This window comes from Macrotis lagotis, chromosome 2, assembly GCF_037893015.1.
Source record: "Macrotis lagotis isolate mMagLag1 chromosome 2, bilby.v1.9.chrom.fasta, whole genome shotgun sequence".
Lineage (NCBI taxonomy): Eukaryota > Metazoa > Chordata > Mammalia > Peramelemorphia > Peramelidae > Macrotis > Macrotis lagotis.
In genome coordinates, this window is record NC_133659.1 from 331,376,678 (window position 1) to 331,393,737 (window position 17,060).

At 50.6% G+C, this 17,060-nt stretch overlaps 1 protein-coding gene across 3 annotated transcripts; it reads right to left on the bottom strand.

The window, feature by feature from the left end:
- Nucleotides 1-3,489: 3,489 nt before the first annotated feature.
- DNAL4 (dynein axonemal light chain 4) lies at nucleotides 3,490-15,969 on the bottom strand. Of its 3 annotated transcripts, none has more exons than XM_074226955.1 (5): nucleotides 15,521-15,969; nucleotides 13,731-13,839; nucleotides 5,980-6,186; nucleotides 5,465-5,548; nucleotides 3,490-4,582 (listed from the first exon to the last, which is right to left on the bottom strand). In XM_074226955.1, the coding sequence occupies exons 3-5, from the start codon at nucleotides 6,043-6,045 to the stop codon at nucleotides 4,418-4,420; spliced, it is 315 nt and encodes a 104-aa protein (XP_074083056.1). In that variant the 5' UTR covers nucleotides 6,046-6,186; nucleotides 13,731-13,839; nucleotides 15,521-15,969; the 3' UTR covers nucleotides 3,490-4,417. The 3 variants fall into 3 exon arrangements, with proteins under 3 accessions (XP_074083056.1, XP_074083057.1, XP_074083058.1); XM_074226956.1 differs by lacking the exon at nucleotides 15,521-15,969 and adding an exon at nucleotides 15,208-15,313; XM_074226957.1 differs by lacking the exon at nucleotides 13,731-13,839.
- Nucleotides 15,970-17,060: the final 1,091 nt, after the last annotated feature.

The window sequence follows — 17,060 nt, forward strand, 5'->3', positions numbered from 1 at the left end:
GAAGCCCCGTGGAAGCTTCTAGGGGCCTACATTTCTGGATGCATGGCCTAAAGACCAAGATGGACAAAGCTGTCTCCAGGGGTGACCTGGGGGAGAGGGATAAGCTCTGTACTGCTTGGCCCTAGACAGTAGAACTAGGAATGGCATCAAGTTGTCAAAGGGTCAGCAAAGATTAACTATAGAAAAAGAACCTCTTCTCTATGACCCAAAGGTGAATGATATGCCTCAGGACAAGGTGGGGGTCATCAAGGAGAGGCTGGAGGTCCACTTGGTGGGGCTCTGGTTCAAGTCTGACATCTAAGTCCCATCTAGCATGGAGAGTCTGGGATTCCGTATGACCAGAATTAGGTTGTAGAAAAGCTACCACCTGCACTGGTAGAGGGAATCTGCTCACCTGGAAGTCCCCTACCGCAATCCACTTACAGGTCTAGTCTTGAGCCCTATCCCATCTCAAAGCATTCCAAGTCCCCTAGGGAGGTAGCAGTTTCTTGCCAATAGGAGGTGGCATGACAATTGTCAGAGCTGCCTTAGCAGGAAGGCTTCACGATTTCTGGATCACAGTCAAACCTTGAGTTGAGCATTGAGATCCTCTGACTTTGGTGATTCGATGATCCTTTGCCACCGTTGGACCTTTCCCATCAATATGGTCTGAGAGTCCCACTACTGCACTTATCAATTACCGGGTGGATCGAATAGTGCTTCTGGGGCACTTTTGAATTCGGGGTCTCATCTCTGAATATTTCCCTTTGTCAGAGAACAGTTTCCTTATTCAGTCATTCCTGGTGAGGGCCCTTGGCTTTGTCAGGACACTTCCAGGGTCTCGTCTATGGCGAGAACAAAGCTGCCCTTTGCATGGTGGGAAGTAGAGAGCAGGTTCGATAGCGGCTTTCACATCTCTCTTCTTCAAAGATGACATTGAATATTCACCCCAAGATTCCTGTCTTCGGTCAGCTGAGGTGATGAGTATGCATGAGACAGAGAGCTTCAAAAGCAGCTCATCCCAATTGGCAGCCCACCCAGAGTTCTGCCCAGCACCAGTGATTCCCTTCATCATCATCCTTATAGGGCATAGAAATTCAGTTCTTTTTCATCTGTTTGGGACCCCTCGCTGGTCTCCTGAGCCAGGGAGGCTGCCATCGAGGGGTGGGATCATTCCAGATGAGGCCTATGACTGATGTCCTCAGTGGTGACTCCAAGATTCCAGTGGTGGTGACTCAGTCTCTGTCCCAGTGATGAGAAGATGCCCCTTCACAGTGGTCTTGCAGACCTATGGACACAGCAGTGGTTGCTGTGTTTGATGGAAAAATAGCCATTTTCTCACCTGTCGACAACAGAGATTGCAGCTTCAACTCGAGGGAAGCAGAGACTTGGAGCTGGTGTAATCTCTCTTTTATCCAATGAGGGCAGGGGGTTGTCGATGGAGACATTCAATGGAAACTCCAAAGACCAAGTTAGAAAGTTACAGAGGGGGAGACTAACCCTGAGTCGAGTTAAAGGGTTGGCTGGCAGGGCAGACCCTCAAGAGCTCCTCATTATGTTCCTTGGTCATCTTGTTTCCCATCAGTAGTCCAGGGGTTGGTCATTAAGGGTAGGGATTTGCATGGCCTGGATCCCTTGGTGATGAAGACAACTCGGCATAAAATACATGGGATTCCAAAGGAAACCAGTTATTGTGAAAATCCACGTATTAAAAAAACGAATTTGTGGCCACTTGCCTCGGAAGGGTACGAGGTAAGATTAGTCAGGATTGACACAGCTGTATAGACATGATGGTCAGGCTTGAGGTCAATGCATTACCTGGGTGACTATCTCCTGCTGTTCCCCGACCTGACTCCTTCGTCCAGTGAGACCTTGCTCCATGGAAAAGGGGAGCAGCTCTCAGCTCTACTCTGCACTGGGGGGGGGGCGCGGTGGTCAGTGTTGTACTTTGAAACCAGAAGACCTGTCAAATCCTATCTCTGATGCTTCTTGGTTGTGTGACTTTGGACAAGTCGCTTGATATCTCAGTCCCAAAATGGCAATAATGATGGCAGGTGCTTCATAGAGTTGATGTGAGAAGCATAGAAAGTTCTAGAATGGGAGCTGTGGTTCCTCTCAAGCTTTTTTGGGGGTGGTAGGGGAGCAGGACTTTCTTTTCAATCTTCCCCAGGCCTGGCTCTGGGCTTTGCACAGCAGGTGTTCACCCTATGTTTACTAAATCAAGGCTGGCTCTCCTCCCATTTCAGAAGCCTGATCCTTGTCTCATCAAGTGCACCCAGGAAAGCAGATTTCTTGGTAGATCTGATGTCAGCCTCCCTGACTGAGGGTCCCAGAGAACTCCCCTTCAATCTGATGGGGCAGATTGAATACCAATGCATTGGAAGGGACTGGAGCAATTATGATTCCATACCTTCATTTTGCAGATGGGGAAACTGAGGCCTGGGGAAGGGAAGTGACACTCTCCAAGTTTACAGAGGTAGCATCTGAGATGGGATTCAAACCCAGACCACCTCTATCCCACTTTAATCCAATTCATCACAACATACCAAGTACCTAATGTGAATGATGTTCCAGGTTGGGAGCTAAGGGGAAGGCAGAGATAAGTGAAACACACCAGCCTCAGGGAGGGTCTAGCTCAGTAAAGGAACCAAAGAACAGGGACTTGTGGGATGTAAAGAGTGTTCATGAGGAGGCTGTGGAAGGACCAAGTTTATAGCAGGGAGGGAGGATGTCTGAGTGGACTAGCAGGAGCCTCATGGAGCAGGTGGGATCTGGGGTCCTGAGGGATGGAGGGAAGATGGAGAGTTAGGGGGAGGCAATTTAGGTCAAGGGAGCAAAGGCAAAGAGGTGGAAGATATGGGAATGGCATGTGGACTGTTTACCTGAAGTGAAGGGCATGGAAGGGGATGGTGTGGGAGAAAACCTGGTGAGGTGAGGCTGACGAGACTGGAGGACCTTCATCATAGAGCCAATGAGTCCAAACTAGATCTGGTGGGCAATGGGTCATCACTGAGGGAGGGGAGTGAGATGCCTGCAGCTATGGGCATAAGATGGATTGAAGAGAGGGACTGTCCAGGCAGGGAGACCAGTGAGGGGGCTGCTCTGATCATCTGGGGGAGAGGGAATGAAGGCTGAGAGGATGATGGTAGCCCTGGGAATGGAAGGGATGGTGAAGTCGACCTTGACAGGGCCCAGTGACTTAGTGGGATGACAGGTGGAACAGGGGCAGCAATCACTTTAGTGGGGAAGAGGTGGTGCAAGGAGGACCCCACCGGCAACCACATCTGGGGTTTGCCATCCTATGGCAGATCACCATGCCCTTGAGTTATCCCTGTGGGAGGGAGGTGGGAGTGTTAATCTGACTTGGGATGACTCTGTGTCCTAGGCGAATGGTCTCCTCTCAGATGCCTTGGCCACTTGAAGGGTCTTGGGGTATTTCTTGGAGCCATCATCCCCCAGCAATGTCTATGCCACACACCTCACTCAACCTCAGCAGTGTGGAGACTAGAATCTGTTTCTGGTAACTTTAATCGTAAAAACCAAAAACATTCATATAAATAAAACTGTTGTGTAAAATACAGTTAGTTCTTCTTTCTACTAAATCCCCTCTCCAACCCACTCAAAAAAATCACATAGAAAACCCAAGACAGAGAAATTAGTAGTACAAATATACAGGGTCCCTGATGACTAAGTAGCTAGCAGCCTTGGGGGCCCTTGTGGAGGAGGGTTGACACCCCTAAACCTGGAGCCTCCTCCATGACCTGGGAAGGTTTCCAGCCCCCTGCCAGTGGCTATGGAGGTGTAAAAAGTGGCCTCCTGGAGGGAGGTGAGGAGAAAAGTGGGGGAAGGCTGGGCTGCTTCCACCACCCCAGAGGAGGCGGCCGCTTCTGCTGTCAGTCTATTTAAGATGCAGTGGGTGAGTAAACTAGGCGGTCAAGTGGGAGGACAGGACAGGGCGCTCAACACTTGCCCCTACGGGAGAGGTTGGGTCCCCACGGGAGAGGTCGGGTCTTCTAGCCACTTGATTCTGGCCAGGGAAGAGGAGGAAGGATGAGCTCCTTCCAGGTGATGCCCAGCAGGCTGGGTGGTCCAGGGGACCCCAAGCCTCTTGAAAGGCTGTGGGAAGGGAAGCTCAGAGGAGCCAAGGGTGACCATGGGTCCTCCTCCCTTCCCGACTGGCTCAGGCTCCAATTTGGGGCTTTGTCCAAGGAGAAAGCCTCTCGTCCCCCACTGCCCTTGCTCCCATATCCCAACTCTTGGAGTGAGACGGTAGACACTTGGACGGACAGACGGACGCACACAGACATACATGCACACACCACACACACACACACACACACACACACACACACACGGAGAGAGAAAAAGACCCCACAGTTCCCTTCCAAAGCCAGGGCCTGCCCAAAGGGGTGGGGGCAGGGTGGGGGCGGGGCCAGGGTCAGGAGCATTTCCAGACGCATACAGCCAGGGTGCCCCCGAAGTACAGGTACAGAAGGTTCTTCACTTCATGGGTGATCTCGAAGCCGAAGCCTTCGCCAATCACCACGTGCCAGGAAGCGCCGAACTTCTTGTCCATGGTCTCTTTGATCATCTTGGCAGCACTCTGCAAAGGGCCAGCCCAGAACCCTAGATCATCGGGAGAGCTCCCACTCACAGAACTTTCCTTCAAGACATGCTGGGAGGTCCCAGGCTAGGACAAGGATGCCGGCCCCCATTTTACAGAAGAGGAATATGAGTCTCAGAAAAGTGGCCCCAGGCAGCAGGACCAGAGAGTGGAGAAGTTGGGGCTTCAGGTTCAGGCTGCATCCCTGCCTCTTGGGACCACCGCCTAAGAGTGAGCTGGTGTTGGGGTCCTGAGTTGGAATCTCACCTCTGGGGTTTAGGAACAAGTCCCTCCACCTTTCTTGGCTTCCATTTCCTCATGGGTCCATGGGGGTCAGTAGGTGGCAGTGACCCCCCCAGGGCCCAGGAAGCTCTGGGCATCCTGCTGCCCACTGGTCAGGCTCACTGTCACGTATGGAGAAGAGCCTAACATTTCCCATGTTTCTGGGGGCTTTGATGGGAAAGGCTGAAGTCAGTGCGACACTGACCCTGCCTGCACATGGACAAGCTTAACAAGTTGGTTCTCACTTGGGCCTTTCCCTTCATAGCACCCCCACCACGGACCTGCAGTCCTGCTCCCTAAACCCTCTTGCCCTCCCCACATGACATCAATAGGGTACTGCTGCCACACTGTAGTCTTTCTGCCAGTCTTCTCTGGCTCCTTCTGCCATTAAGGCCAGGGTAAAAGAGCTACAATCACCATCCCGTGCAGGGTCTGGCAATGGTAAAGTCATGGCTGAGATCATCTGAACGACCCTCAGAAGAGGGTCCTCAGCAGGGCCTCACTCCCTTCCCTTACCATCCCTCCCCTGGGCGCCCGGCTGTTCCTGAGCTAGGCTGAGCAAGCTGGGGGGTGAGGGGTGGGCCATAGGTCACCAGATACCTCGTTGTTGTTGGAGTATTTCTCACAGGCGGTGACACATAACTCCATGGTCTCCACTCTCATCTCTTCTGGCATGTCTGAGTGCTGGGGGAGGAGGGAAGGACAGAAAGGCTCAGCACAGGACATGGCAAGGCCTGGCCAGGTCTGATTTGACCAACACAGCTGTGGAGGGGAGGCCCCAAGGCTGTGTCCAGAGAGGATGTGAGTACCGCCCCCCACCCCAGAAGGATGTGCAGGGGAACAAGCTCTGCCCTGTTGGGCAAGCTGATGGGTCACAGAGGGCAAGGCTGGAAGTCTTTTTGCTCTAACTGGCCCAGGCATGCCAGCCTCACCAGCATCTCCTATCCAACCCCCGAACATATCGGAATCCTGAGTCAGAACTGAAGCCAGACACACTCAGCTCTGAGGAGGACCCCTGGAGATTGAGAGGGGGAGACATCTGGGAAGACTGTTTCTCAATGGCCCCTTTCTCAACCTGTCCTGAGGATCCTTTCTCATTTCCTCCCAGAACTTACTCTGACCAGAGGAAAGGTTTGGAGTCTCTTATAATCAGCATCATCCTTCTTTCCTTCTTCTCCCATGATCCTTGCACTGTGAGCAACTGAGGAAAGAGGGGTGCTCCTGGGGAGGTGCTAATGGTAGCAATTAGGGTGAGCCAGGAAGGCTGAGGAGGCAGGCCCAGCTGTCTCAGAAGCAGGAGAAAATGCTTCCCTTGGAGGATGCTGTGGAAAACAGGAAAAACAGGAACAAAGAAAGTTGATTTTACAACCACAAATCACACACTGGATAGGTCACAGCAACTATCTGATCCTCCCACCCCCATTTCACGCCTCCACTGTCCCTTTCCAAATGGCCAACATGTCTGCAGCTTGGAGGATGAGTCAACAGGAGATGCTGAGGCTGAGGAAGAACAGGCTGCTCTGATCAAGGCTGCGAGCCCACGCGCTCACGAGGGAGCACATCTTGACTATAAGCCAACTAGCCTCCAAGCACAGTCGAGGTGATGCTATTAGACAATCCATCAAGGGACAAACGAGGATGGGGGTGACAGCCCACCCTGGGCTGGCCACCATGATGCCCTCCAAGATGTGGTTCTTATTCATGCCAGCGGAACCTATGGGTCTGGGGGAGCAGCCCCTGAGCAGGCTTCCTTCTGAATTGGAGAGTCCTTGAGGGAGTTCTGGACTGTCTGGTCCAGGTGGACTAAGAGCATAGAAGTACAGGTGCTGGGCCTGGCTCTGCTGGCTGTGTCTAATGTTGGTCAAGTGGGGAGAAGACTTTCTGCCCTGCAGAGCTTGAGAGAAAGGCGAAATGAAAGGGGGGCAGCAAGGTGGGGCAGTGAATAGAGCACTGACCCTGAAGTCAGGAGGACTTGATTTCAAATCCAGCCTCAGACATTTAACAATTACCTAGCTGTGTGATCTTGGGAAAGTCATTTAACCCCATTGCCTTGCAAAAATATAAACAAACAAAAAACCCCAAACAAACAAACAAAAAAAGGAGTGAATGGAAAACATTCCATAGTTGGCCTACTGGCAGGCAAAAGATTGAGTTCGAGTCCCAACCTATCCAACTGGGGGACCCTGGCAAAGTCACTTCCCTTGATGGGACTCACTCTTCTCATGTGTCAAAAGCAAATACTTTACTGCCTTTGGAAGTTTCAACTCTAATATTCTCCATAATTTCAGTTATGATTAGCGGCAGCAGTAAGATTTATTGAAACGTTCCTTTCAGCAGACCAGTCTGCGTCATCTCTACCTTCTTCATCAGAAATGTTGCGACAATTTAGCAAATTACTTTCCTTAAATTCACTACCATTGCTCTTGTGCTTTTTACAATTATAATCCCTGGTCAACTGACATATAAATGGTATTTCCTGCTGACAATGAGTCCTATGTTTGAAAGTGCCTTCCCTGGGGCAGCTAAGTGGCAGAGTGGATAGAGCACTGGCTCTGGAGTCAGGAGGTCCTGGGTTCAAATCCGACCTCAGACATTTAAGAATTACCTAGCTGTGTGACCTTGGAGAAGTCATGTGATCTTGGAGAAGTCGCTTAACCTCATTGCCTTGCAAAAACAAAATAAAATAAAAAGAATTTCTATCCCATCCAGCTGCCATCCATGCTATCTCTATTCTCACCTTCACTGCTAAATTACTTGAAGACTATCTATGTCTGTCTCCACTTTACCTCTAGCTCTCTTTAACATTTTACCATCTGGTATTCACCCCAATAATCTCAAGCTCCTTCCTCTCTCAAAGGTTACTACTGATTGCTCCGTCATCAGACCCATTTTCCTTGATCTTTGTAGAATAGCTCTGTTGACCACCTACCGGGACCTACATGCCCTCCCCTCCAAAGGCCCACTCATACACGTGTACTTAGCACTTGCTCCAGGTCAGATCTCTAGCCTTTTCTACTTCTCCCCTTCTTTGGCTAGTTCCTTCTCTTCTCCCCAATTCCTGGGTCCTCTTCTCCTCTCTATATGCTCTCCTTTGGCAACTGCTCTCTTGGCTTCAATGACCCCCATTATGTAAAGGACCTCTCAAACTCGATCTCCAATCCTTTTGAGAGATAGTCTAAATTCCTATCTGCCTTTAGATCAGATGTCCAAAAGATACTCAGACCCAACATGTCCAAAACATAGTCATGCCTCTTCCTGGTGTCACCACCTCTGCCTCAATCCTCAATCTTCTCTCTTTCTCTCACCTTTCCTGGACATTGCACTCCTAAGATCTGTCAATCCTTCTGGCACAATGTTTCAGGTATTCTCTGCTCCATTCCCAATTCCCGTAGTCTCCTATTTCCACTCAGTTGGACCAAGGCAACAGCCTTCTAAGAGATCTCTCTGCCCTGTCTTTTCCCTCCATTCAGTTTTCATTTAGCTTTGAGACTAATCTTCTGCCTATATTTATCTTGTCACATTCTGCTCAAATGGTTCTCTACCATTTTCTGAATAAGGTTCAAGGTCTTCTAGGTGGCATTCCAAGCTCTTGGAAAACTGTACCACCAACTCTGCAATGCAGTCTTATAGGGTCACCTAACTTTCATCCAGGCATTCATTCTCTGCACTAGAGACAAACTAGTCTGCCACTCAGATATCACCGGCACTTTCCGACTTTGGAGGTTTGTTCACATTGGACCCTATAACACTAACCTCCTCTCTTCTCCTCACGCACTCTACGAAACCTTCCTTAATCCTCCATCAACATCACTCTTTCCTCTTAGATTTTGTGTTGCAATGATTTGATGCTTATACTGTATGATGGAGTCAAGAAGACAGATTCAAATTCAGCCTCAGAAACTTAGCTGTGTGGCCTTGAGTAGGTCAATTAATCTCTGTGCTTCCATTTCTTCAGCTATATAATAATGATGACCTATATAATGACCCTGATCCCTTTCAATTATGGGATCTAGGGAGTTGCTGATTCTTCCAGTTGGGCATTCCATCCAGGGTGCAATCTCTCCGTCTGTAACTCAGCAGATGGTCCAGTTGGTGTAAGAGACTATACTCTAAGAACATAACATTCAAAGGATCCCTCTGCCCCAGTGAGGCATCAGGTAGTCTCCAAGGAACGATATTTATCTATCTCCACTAGGCAGAGAGCCAATCTAAACTTTCTATCTTCCCCAAGTAAGACTTGCCAGAGTCCTACACACAGGAGGCATTTTCTAGAGACCCTCAAAGCTCTGGACTGGTGACAGACTCCCCAGCTCTGAGGGGCCTATTTTCACTTCACCCCCTCTGGGCTGTTCTCTGCCCTCCACACCTCCCTTTCCATCTCTCCCTACTTTCCAGATCCCTTTTACAGTCTTCCTCTATGGGAATAGAGCTTTTTGAGAACAGGGACTGACAGTCTTGTTTGTATTTGTTACTCAGAGCTTTGCACATCATACTTAATTCTCTTTCTCTCTCCTTCCCTCTTCTCTCCACTTCTTCATTCTCTGTTTCTCTCCTCTCCCTCTGCTGAGATGGCACTACCTTCCCCTGGTAGGAAGGATACAAGTGGGTGGTGACACACTGATCTTTTTTAAAATTTTTTTATTTAAGGCAATGGGGTCAAGTGACTAGCCCACAGCTAGGCAAGTATTAAGTGTCTGAGGTCAGACCTGAACTCAGGTTCTCCTGCCTCAGGGCTGGTGCTCTTTCCACCTAGCTGCCCCAACCCAGTGATTATGGAATTCATTCTGGCTACACAAGACAAAGGGTCAATCAAGGAGCTTCAGAAGGGAGAATTATAAGGTTAATATACTCCAGGCAGGGAGTTGACACTGATGATCCTTGGTTAATAAAGGACCAATCTGAATGGTCAGCTCCTGCCTGGCTGCTCTCTCCATCATCTTCCTTGGCAGTAGGAGAGTGACCCAGGCTGAGATAGGGCACCTGGAGAAGGCATGAGGCTGGCTTTCTCTTCCTTAGTCCACAGACCAAGCACACTAAAGTTCAGGGCTGGGTCTTCTAAAGTCTGTGCTCTGTCATCTGTTGCTATGCACAGGCTGGCATTTTCCAAAGTAAAACCTTTCTTGACTTTAGCTTAGGATTCTCATCTCACCAAGCCTTTCTCCTCCTCCATGCTATGCCACACCTCCAGTGTCCTGATATCTTTGAGCTCTTTACTTCTACCTTCCCTTCATTAATAAAGGTCCAACCCAAGACTGAGGTTGGGGTTGGAAGCCTGATGGGATACCTAAAATGCCCAGTCATCCAGATGTCTGGACCCTGGAGACCCTAAGGAAGTGCCCTGAGAAGGCGTTTCAAAGATGGCAGTTCCTAGGTCCTCATTCTAATAGCTAACATTTGCCAAAGGTTGATCTCACCACTCTAGGAAGCTACTATTATCTCTTTTTTAAAGTAAAGAAAACTGAAGGTTTCAGACATTAAGGGGCTTGCCCAAGGTAGCGCAGCTGTAAAGTGGCTGAACCCCAGTTTCTTCATCTCTAAGTTGGGGTCAGTGACACTTGCTCTACCTTATTCATAGGGTAATTGTGAAGAAAGTACTTTGTAAAACTTATTAAAGTATCATCACAATGTCAGTTATGATGATAATTAACTAATGGACCTTTGGGCAAGTCACAACTTCTCTGCATCTCAGTTTCTCCAACCGTAAAATGGGCATCCTCTGCTTTTGCCTCACTTTCCGTTGTAAAGTACTAAAGAAAAGGATGACACTGCAATTAAGACAGCTCTAGCATTCATAATTTTCCCTCATTCCTACTGAAAGAATGATACCAGATTTAATTAAGTTTGAAAGGATGTAACAAAATGTTCAATAAAAATAAACGAAGGCATCTCACACAGCACCAAGGGAAGAAAACAAACTCTTCAAAGTCCTTTGGGTCCTTATGTGTAACTAGTTCTTAATAACCTTATTCATCTTCTATGCCAATAAAGTGGAGCTGAGGGGGCCAGAAAGGAATCAGGTCAGGCTTAAAAGAAAGCATCTTAATAATTTAAGATGCTCCGGCAGCCCTAATCTCGAAGACTTCAGGCTACCTCTGAGAGTTACTGGTCTTGAACACCAAGTCACTAAGGATCTTCATCCTCTCTGCTTCTGATGGTTCTCACTGACAGCGTCGACCCAGAAGTGTTTCCAACAACCTTGGTAGTCAGTACCCCAAACAAAGGCTTCTCCTAGGCAACAGGAGCCCAGGAGATCAGACTCTCTCTACCCATCCCAGACAATTCATAATTCATAGCAATGCTTGAGCCACTGCCATTGGGAAGCCTATCATAAATCAGAATTGTCAGAAGGGACCTTGAATACACAAACAGGCATTTGTTGGGCACCTACAATGGGCAGAGCCCCCAGATCCTCTCGTCCAATGCCTTCATTGTACAGAAGAGGGATTAGAGGCCTGGGTGTGGTAGGCTCCGGGCAGGTGTCCCAGGAGCCCCCAGGATGTGGGAGTGCCCTTCTCTGGATTCTTTCTAAATCATGCCATGCTTCCTTCTCATTAACAGACATGTTTATGTGGCAACCAGAAATGAAATGCTTGCCTCAGAAGCATTTCAGAATGCCTCCCCTATTTCTCTCCATTCACCCCGGGGAGAGGCTGCAGACTTAGGGAAGTTCTCCAGAGCACACAGGTGGGGAGGATGAAAGGCTGCATGTCAGCTGAACCCACACCCAACCATTGATTCAATTTTTTGTAAAATACTCTTCTCAAGGGGGTGGGTGGGGGGTCTCAAAGAAGTGTAGACAAACAGCAGCCCTGCACCTCTAAGATCTAAAAATCCAGTTATTACTGAATAAACTCCAGATGATGAGGCTAGTCCAGGTCTATGTCCATTCTTGTCCATCTCCCTTCAACCATGTATTATTACACACATACCCACAATCCCATCACTGGCCATCATTTCTCTTCTCCTTTATCGCCCTCACTCTCCCATCTGCCATCTATACACTGGTAGTAAAGGAAAGAAGCACAGCCATTAAGGCAGGCATACTAAAGATTCTCCAGAACTCTAAAAAGTCAAAGAAATGAGAGCTCCAATTACTAGTTCTGTAGGAGGGCTGGGGAACTGATGGGGGTACAGTGGGAGGGATATATACGGTGCTAAGAAAACTATCTGATGCCAAGAGCATCATCTTTACAAATGTTTGGTTGTTTTATTGCCCTGTGTTGGGATGGGGGAATGGGGGGCAGAGAGTCTTCAGTTCATTCCCCTCATTTTGGCATAGGAGGTGCCTCAGGAGCTATAAGACTCCCCCATCCACATGAAAGTTTGTGAAAGCCAAAGACAGATCACCACTTAGCAGAGATCAAGGGACCATCAATTTTTAGAGGAAGCTTATTGAGGATCTAGACCTGGTGTGTCAAAGAGAGATGGGGGCCACTAAACTGCATCTAAAGATCCCTACCAGCCACATAGTGACCCAGTTTTAAATGTAATGTTATCCATATTTTATTGTATTTTTATTCTGCTAAACATTTCCAAATTAACATTTTTAATCTGAGTCAGGTCACACCCAGGAATATTGTGTGGCCCACAGGTTCCCGAAGGGCCGCATCACTGACATCTCTGGTCTAGACCAACCCCTTCGTTTTACAGACAGACTGAAGGGATTGGGGCATTTGAACTGGGTTCTGTGGGCTCCAAATCCAATGCTCTTTCCATTGAGGCAGAGCAGTCTTCCTCCAGACAGGCCGACTGGGATGGAGATTGTCTGAAATCTCTCCCACCTTTAAAATTCTAGGAGGCTGAGAAGTTTCTGCCTTCATCAAATGGAGCTACTCCTCATAGGCACCCAAGCTCATCCTGCCCTGGGCAGGATGCTTTTCTCTGGCTGCTGTTCCCATTGCCTGCCATCACCAGGGTGGCCTCTCCTCTGCTTCCTCTTAGTTGAAGAATGTTTCCTGGGATACTGAGGCCGGGTGACACAAACTTTGCCCTAACTCTTAGGAGGGACAAAGGACCTTAGAAATCATCTGATCCAAGCCCTCCTTTACAGATGAGGAAACAGAGGGTCAAAAAGTTGACTTTCCCAAGGACACACAGCTGGAATGGAGAGCAGCTGTGTCTCCTGAATCAAGGTCTGGTGCTCTTTCCACTTGTGGCACAGTCTTCCTACAATCTCTACCTCTTAAGGATTATTTGTATACAGAAGTCACAGATAACTAGAATATAAGATAGAAAGAAAGGAAATAAACTTGGTTAAGAATCAAATCCTGTAAGAAAAATATGAGCAAAAAGTGCAATAAGAATTCAGAGGAGGGGGAGAATGCTTCACAGAAGTGGCATTTCAGCTGGGCCTTGTAAGATGGAAGGTCTTTAATAGGAAAAGTGGGGAAGGAAGAACATTCTAGAAGGAGGTATCAGCATGAACAAAGCAGAAAAGACTTGGGCATGTTAAGGGAGTCATTTGCTTCACCCTCCTGGGTGGGCACACCGGAATAGTGGGAGATCACAGTGAAAAAGTGGGTGCATTGGAGCTTTGTTCATAGACAATGGGGAGCCCTCAAAGGCTTTGGGGCAGAGAAATGACAATCAGAGCTGTGTTGGGGAAAGTATGTAGGAGGGATTATAGGCAGAGAGAACAATTTGGGGTAATTTTGACAATGGAGCCAAGATAGCAGGAGGACCCATCTTCAGCTGATGGCAGGGGACAAAAAGGACATCATGGTGGGAGGAATTTCCTCATCAGGGAGGGATGGGCCCAAACAGTTTCTGAGATTACTTCCAATTCTACGGCACTTTCGAGGCTCATGTCACATCATGATTTTCCTCATGCTACTTTGTCTGAATAAATGGAACTGATTTTTCTTACCCTTTCTTCAGCCTTAGTGTCTTATGAGATTTAGGACATTTCCCAAGCCAGGAATGGCCATCTCTCCTCCTTATGTTTCCCAGGGGTATACAATCTGTATGAAAAATGTCTGAAAATAAAAACAAAATGAGAGATGCTGAAAACTTGGTGAATTAGGATCACCGATTCAGAGTAGAAGAGAGCTAGGTCATTGAGTTCGACCCCCCTCACTTTACACAGGAAGAAACTGAGGCACAGAAAGGTTAAGAGCCTGGCTCAGAGCCACAAAGTTACAAAGTATCTGGGAAGGATTCTGAACCCAGATCTCACCGACTTTCGAGTTCAATATTCTCTCTGCTCTTTCACTTGCCTGTTGGAACAGGTGGCCCTTGAGCTGAGCCTTGAAAGTTAGCAGGGATTCCAAGAGGCTAGAGAACATTTCAGCTAAAGGGGGCAGGTTGTACAGTCATAGAAATGGGGGTGGAATGTTGTGTATGGGAAAACAGAGAAGTAGGCCAGTTTGGCTGAAACGGTATGTGAGGGGGAGTGATGTGTAATCTGCTGGAAAGATAGGCTGGAGTCAGTCTGTGTATGGCTTTAAATGCCAAACAGAGGAGTTTGCATTTTCGTCTTGAGGTAACAAGGAACCTTCCTGAGCAGGAAGTGAGACTGGTGTTTTAAGGAATATCAGGATGGCAGCTGATGGACTGGAGAGGGCAGAGATCAGATGGAAGAGAGAGGGCAACTGAACTGGGCGGGGGGACTGTGGTATGAATGGAGAGAAGAGGACAGACGCAAGAGAGGTGGGGGAGGCAGAATCAGGTATATTGATAATTGATTGGCTATGGAAGATGAGTAAGAGTGAAGTGATCCCTTCAAGGCTTTGCAGGCAGGGTACTGCTAGTGAGTCTGGAGAAGAGATTTCATTTTGGACTTGTTGAATTGGAGAAACCTACTTGTCAGGTAGAGATTTAGGCCTAGAATTCAGGAGAGACGTGAGGGCTGGGTAAGTAGATCAGGTCATCGAGCTAAGGATGATGGTGGAATCGGTGGAAACATATGAGATCATCAAGAGAGCCAGGGGAGAGATGGAGATGGAGATGGAGATGGAGATGGAGACAGAGAGAGGAGAGGGTCAGAGTCCTAACCTAAGCACAGATAGCAGAACGCCGCCCATGGGGGAGAGCACCCAGAAACAAGAGGGGCTGACTCTTAGACGGTGCAAAGGGAATGAAAAAAGCGCTCAATTTGACACCCCACCGGGCAGCGGATGCAAGGGGCGCAGGGGCGGAGGCGGGTGAGGGCAGAGATGGGGAAGTCCCAGCAATGTGGGGGGGTGGAAGCCGGGGAGCCGCCTCCAAGCTTGGAGAAAGCAGAGGGGAGACTCGAGGGAGGCGAGCGCTGCTCGGCGAGGGTTAGGAGGCCGAGAGGGCGCAGAAGTTAAGAAGAGAAAGAATGGGGGGCGCCGTGGAGAGGGCACCCCCGGAGGCGGGCGGACCTGAGTTCAAGTGCGGCCTCAGACACTTGGTATTGCCCGGCCGTGTGGCCTTGGGCAGGTCGCTTAACCGCGAACAGAAGAACGACGAGAAAGAAGGGACGCCGGAAGGGCCGGGGCGCGGGGCTGAGGTCGGAGAGGGCACCCCGGAGGGGCATCGGGGGCATCCAGGCGGGGCTCCGGCCGCGGCGGCCCGGGGGGCGGGTCACGGCTCCGCGGAGGGCCCGGGGCCTGGGAGCCGAGGCCGCTCGCTCCGGGGCGGGGGACGGACACGGCCGCGGGGCGCCCTCCCCCAGCCCCCCGGGGCCGCCCTCACCTGCTCCCGCCGCCGGGGCCCCCGCGCCGCCGCCGCCGCCGCCGCCGCCGCCGCCTCCTGGCGTTGTCAAGGAGGGAAACGAGATTGTCTTAGCAACCGGCACGGGAAGTCCCGCCCCCGAAGGGAGGCCTCGGCGGAGCCCGGGCAGATGATTGGTGCGGGTCCCTGTCCGCCGGCGGGATGGGGCCTCGGGCGAGAAGGCGGAAGCTCGGGACAGGGGAAGGGGCGGGGCTTCGCTCGCAGCTGCCCGCGGCGCGCCTGAGGAACGGGCCGCCCGCTCCAACTTGTTCCGCTAACTTGCGCGGCCCTTTGTTCGGCGCGGCCGGCGCGCAGGCGCCGTGCGGACCCGGCCCTCCGGGGGACCACGGGACCGGGGGAGGGGCGGGGGGCCCCCGAGTCCGGCAGCGAGTGCCCCCGCCGCCCGGCAAAGGCCCCAGGATCTGGGCCCAAGCCCCGGCCGCCCCGCGGGCCCGCAGCCCCTTCCCGAGCCCCCGGCCCGGTGGCCGCCGTGTCGTCTCCGGGGCCCCGGCCAGCTCAGCCCGGCCCGGCCAGCTCGCCTCCGCGGGTGCCCAGCGCCTTACCCACGCCGCGAGCCTTCCGTGGACCGTGGGGCCTCCAGGGGGCGTGGCCGGGGCCAGGGCTGGGGGGCACCAGGGGGGACTCGCAGAGGGAGGCAGGGCCACCACCATGCCAAGGGGGCACCAGGAGGACCTCGCAGAGGGAGGCACCCCCACACAGCCTTCGTGGGGAGTCAGGGCCACCACGCCAAGGGAGGCACCCCCACACAGTCTTCCTGGGGAGGCAGGGCCACCACCATGCCAAGGGGGCACCAGGAGGACTCATCATTCAGAGGGAGGCACCCCCACACAGTCTTCCTGGGGAGGCAGGGCCACCACCATGCCAAGGGGGCACCAGGAGGACTCATCATTCAGAGGGAATCTTCCCTACATTACACAGGCTCATGCTTTGGAGCCCTGCACTCTAGAGGTCCGGTGGCTAGGCTGCTGGAAGGGACTTCTCTATTTCCCCAACCTCTCCTTTGGATGTTGGTGAGGGCTCTCTCCATGGCACGATGATGATGATGGCAGGTCTCTTGGCCAGTTGGTGATCCTAGAGTGGTTTGCAGGTTAGATGCACAGTGTAGATATTGGGACTCCTCCATTCATCCGACTTCTCAGGTGTTAACAGACACGTAGTTCTAGCGTTCTACAGGCACACGTTGGATAAAATACTAGTGCTGGAGTGAGAAAGACTCATTCCTAAGTTCAAATCTGCCCTCAGACACATAAGTTAAGTCACTTCATCCTGTTTGGCTCGGGTTCCTCATGTCTAAAATGAGCTGGAGAAGGAATGGCAAACTATTCTAGTATCTTGGCCTAAAAAAATCCCAAATGGAGTTACAAAGAGTTGGATACAACTGAAATGACTGAATAACAAATTCTAGGGTAGAAGCCTTATAAAGAAAGACAGATAAAGAGCTTATTAACCATTAATTCTGTATCAGGCCTTGTGGTAAGTCTTGGGGTGCAAAGAAAGGCAA

Coding starts and splice junctions, on each gene's coding strand:
- DNAL4 (XM_074226957.1), bottom strand. CDS start 6,045: ATGGGAGAAGAAGGAAAGAAGGATGATGCTGATTATAAGAGACTCCAA. Junction 5,549..5,979: donor AAACCTTTCCTCTGGTCAGA/GTAAGTTCTGGG, acceptor CTCCTCCCCCAG/CACTCAGACATGCCAGAAGA. Junction 4,583..5,464: donor AATACTCCAACAACAACGAG/GTATCTGGTGAC, acceptor GGCCCTTTGCAG/AGTGCTGCCAAGATGATCAA.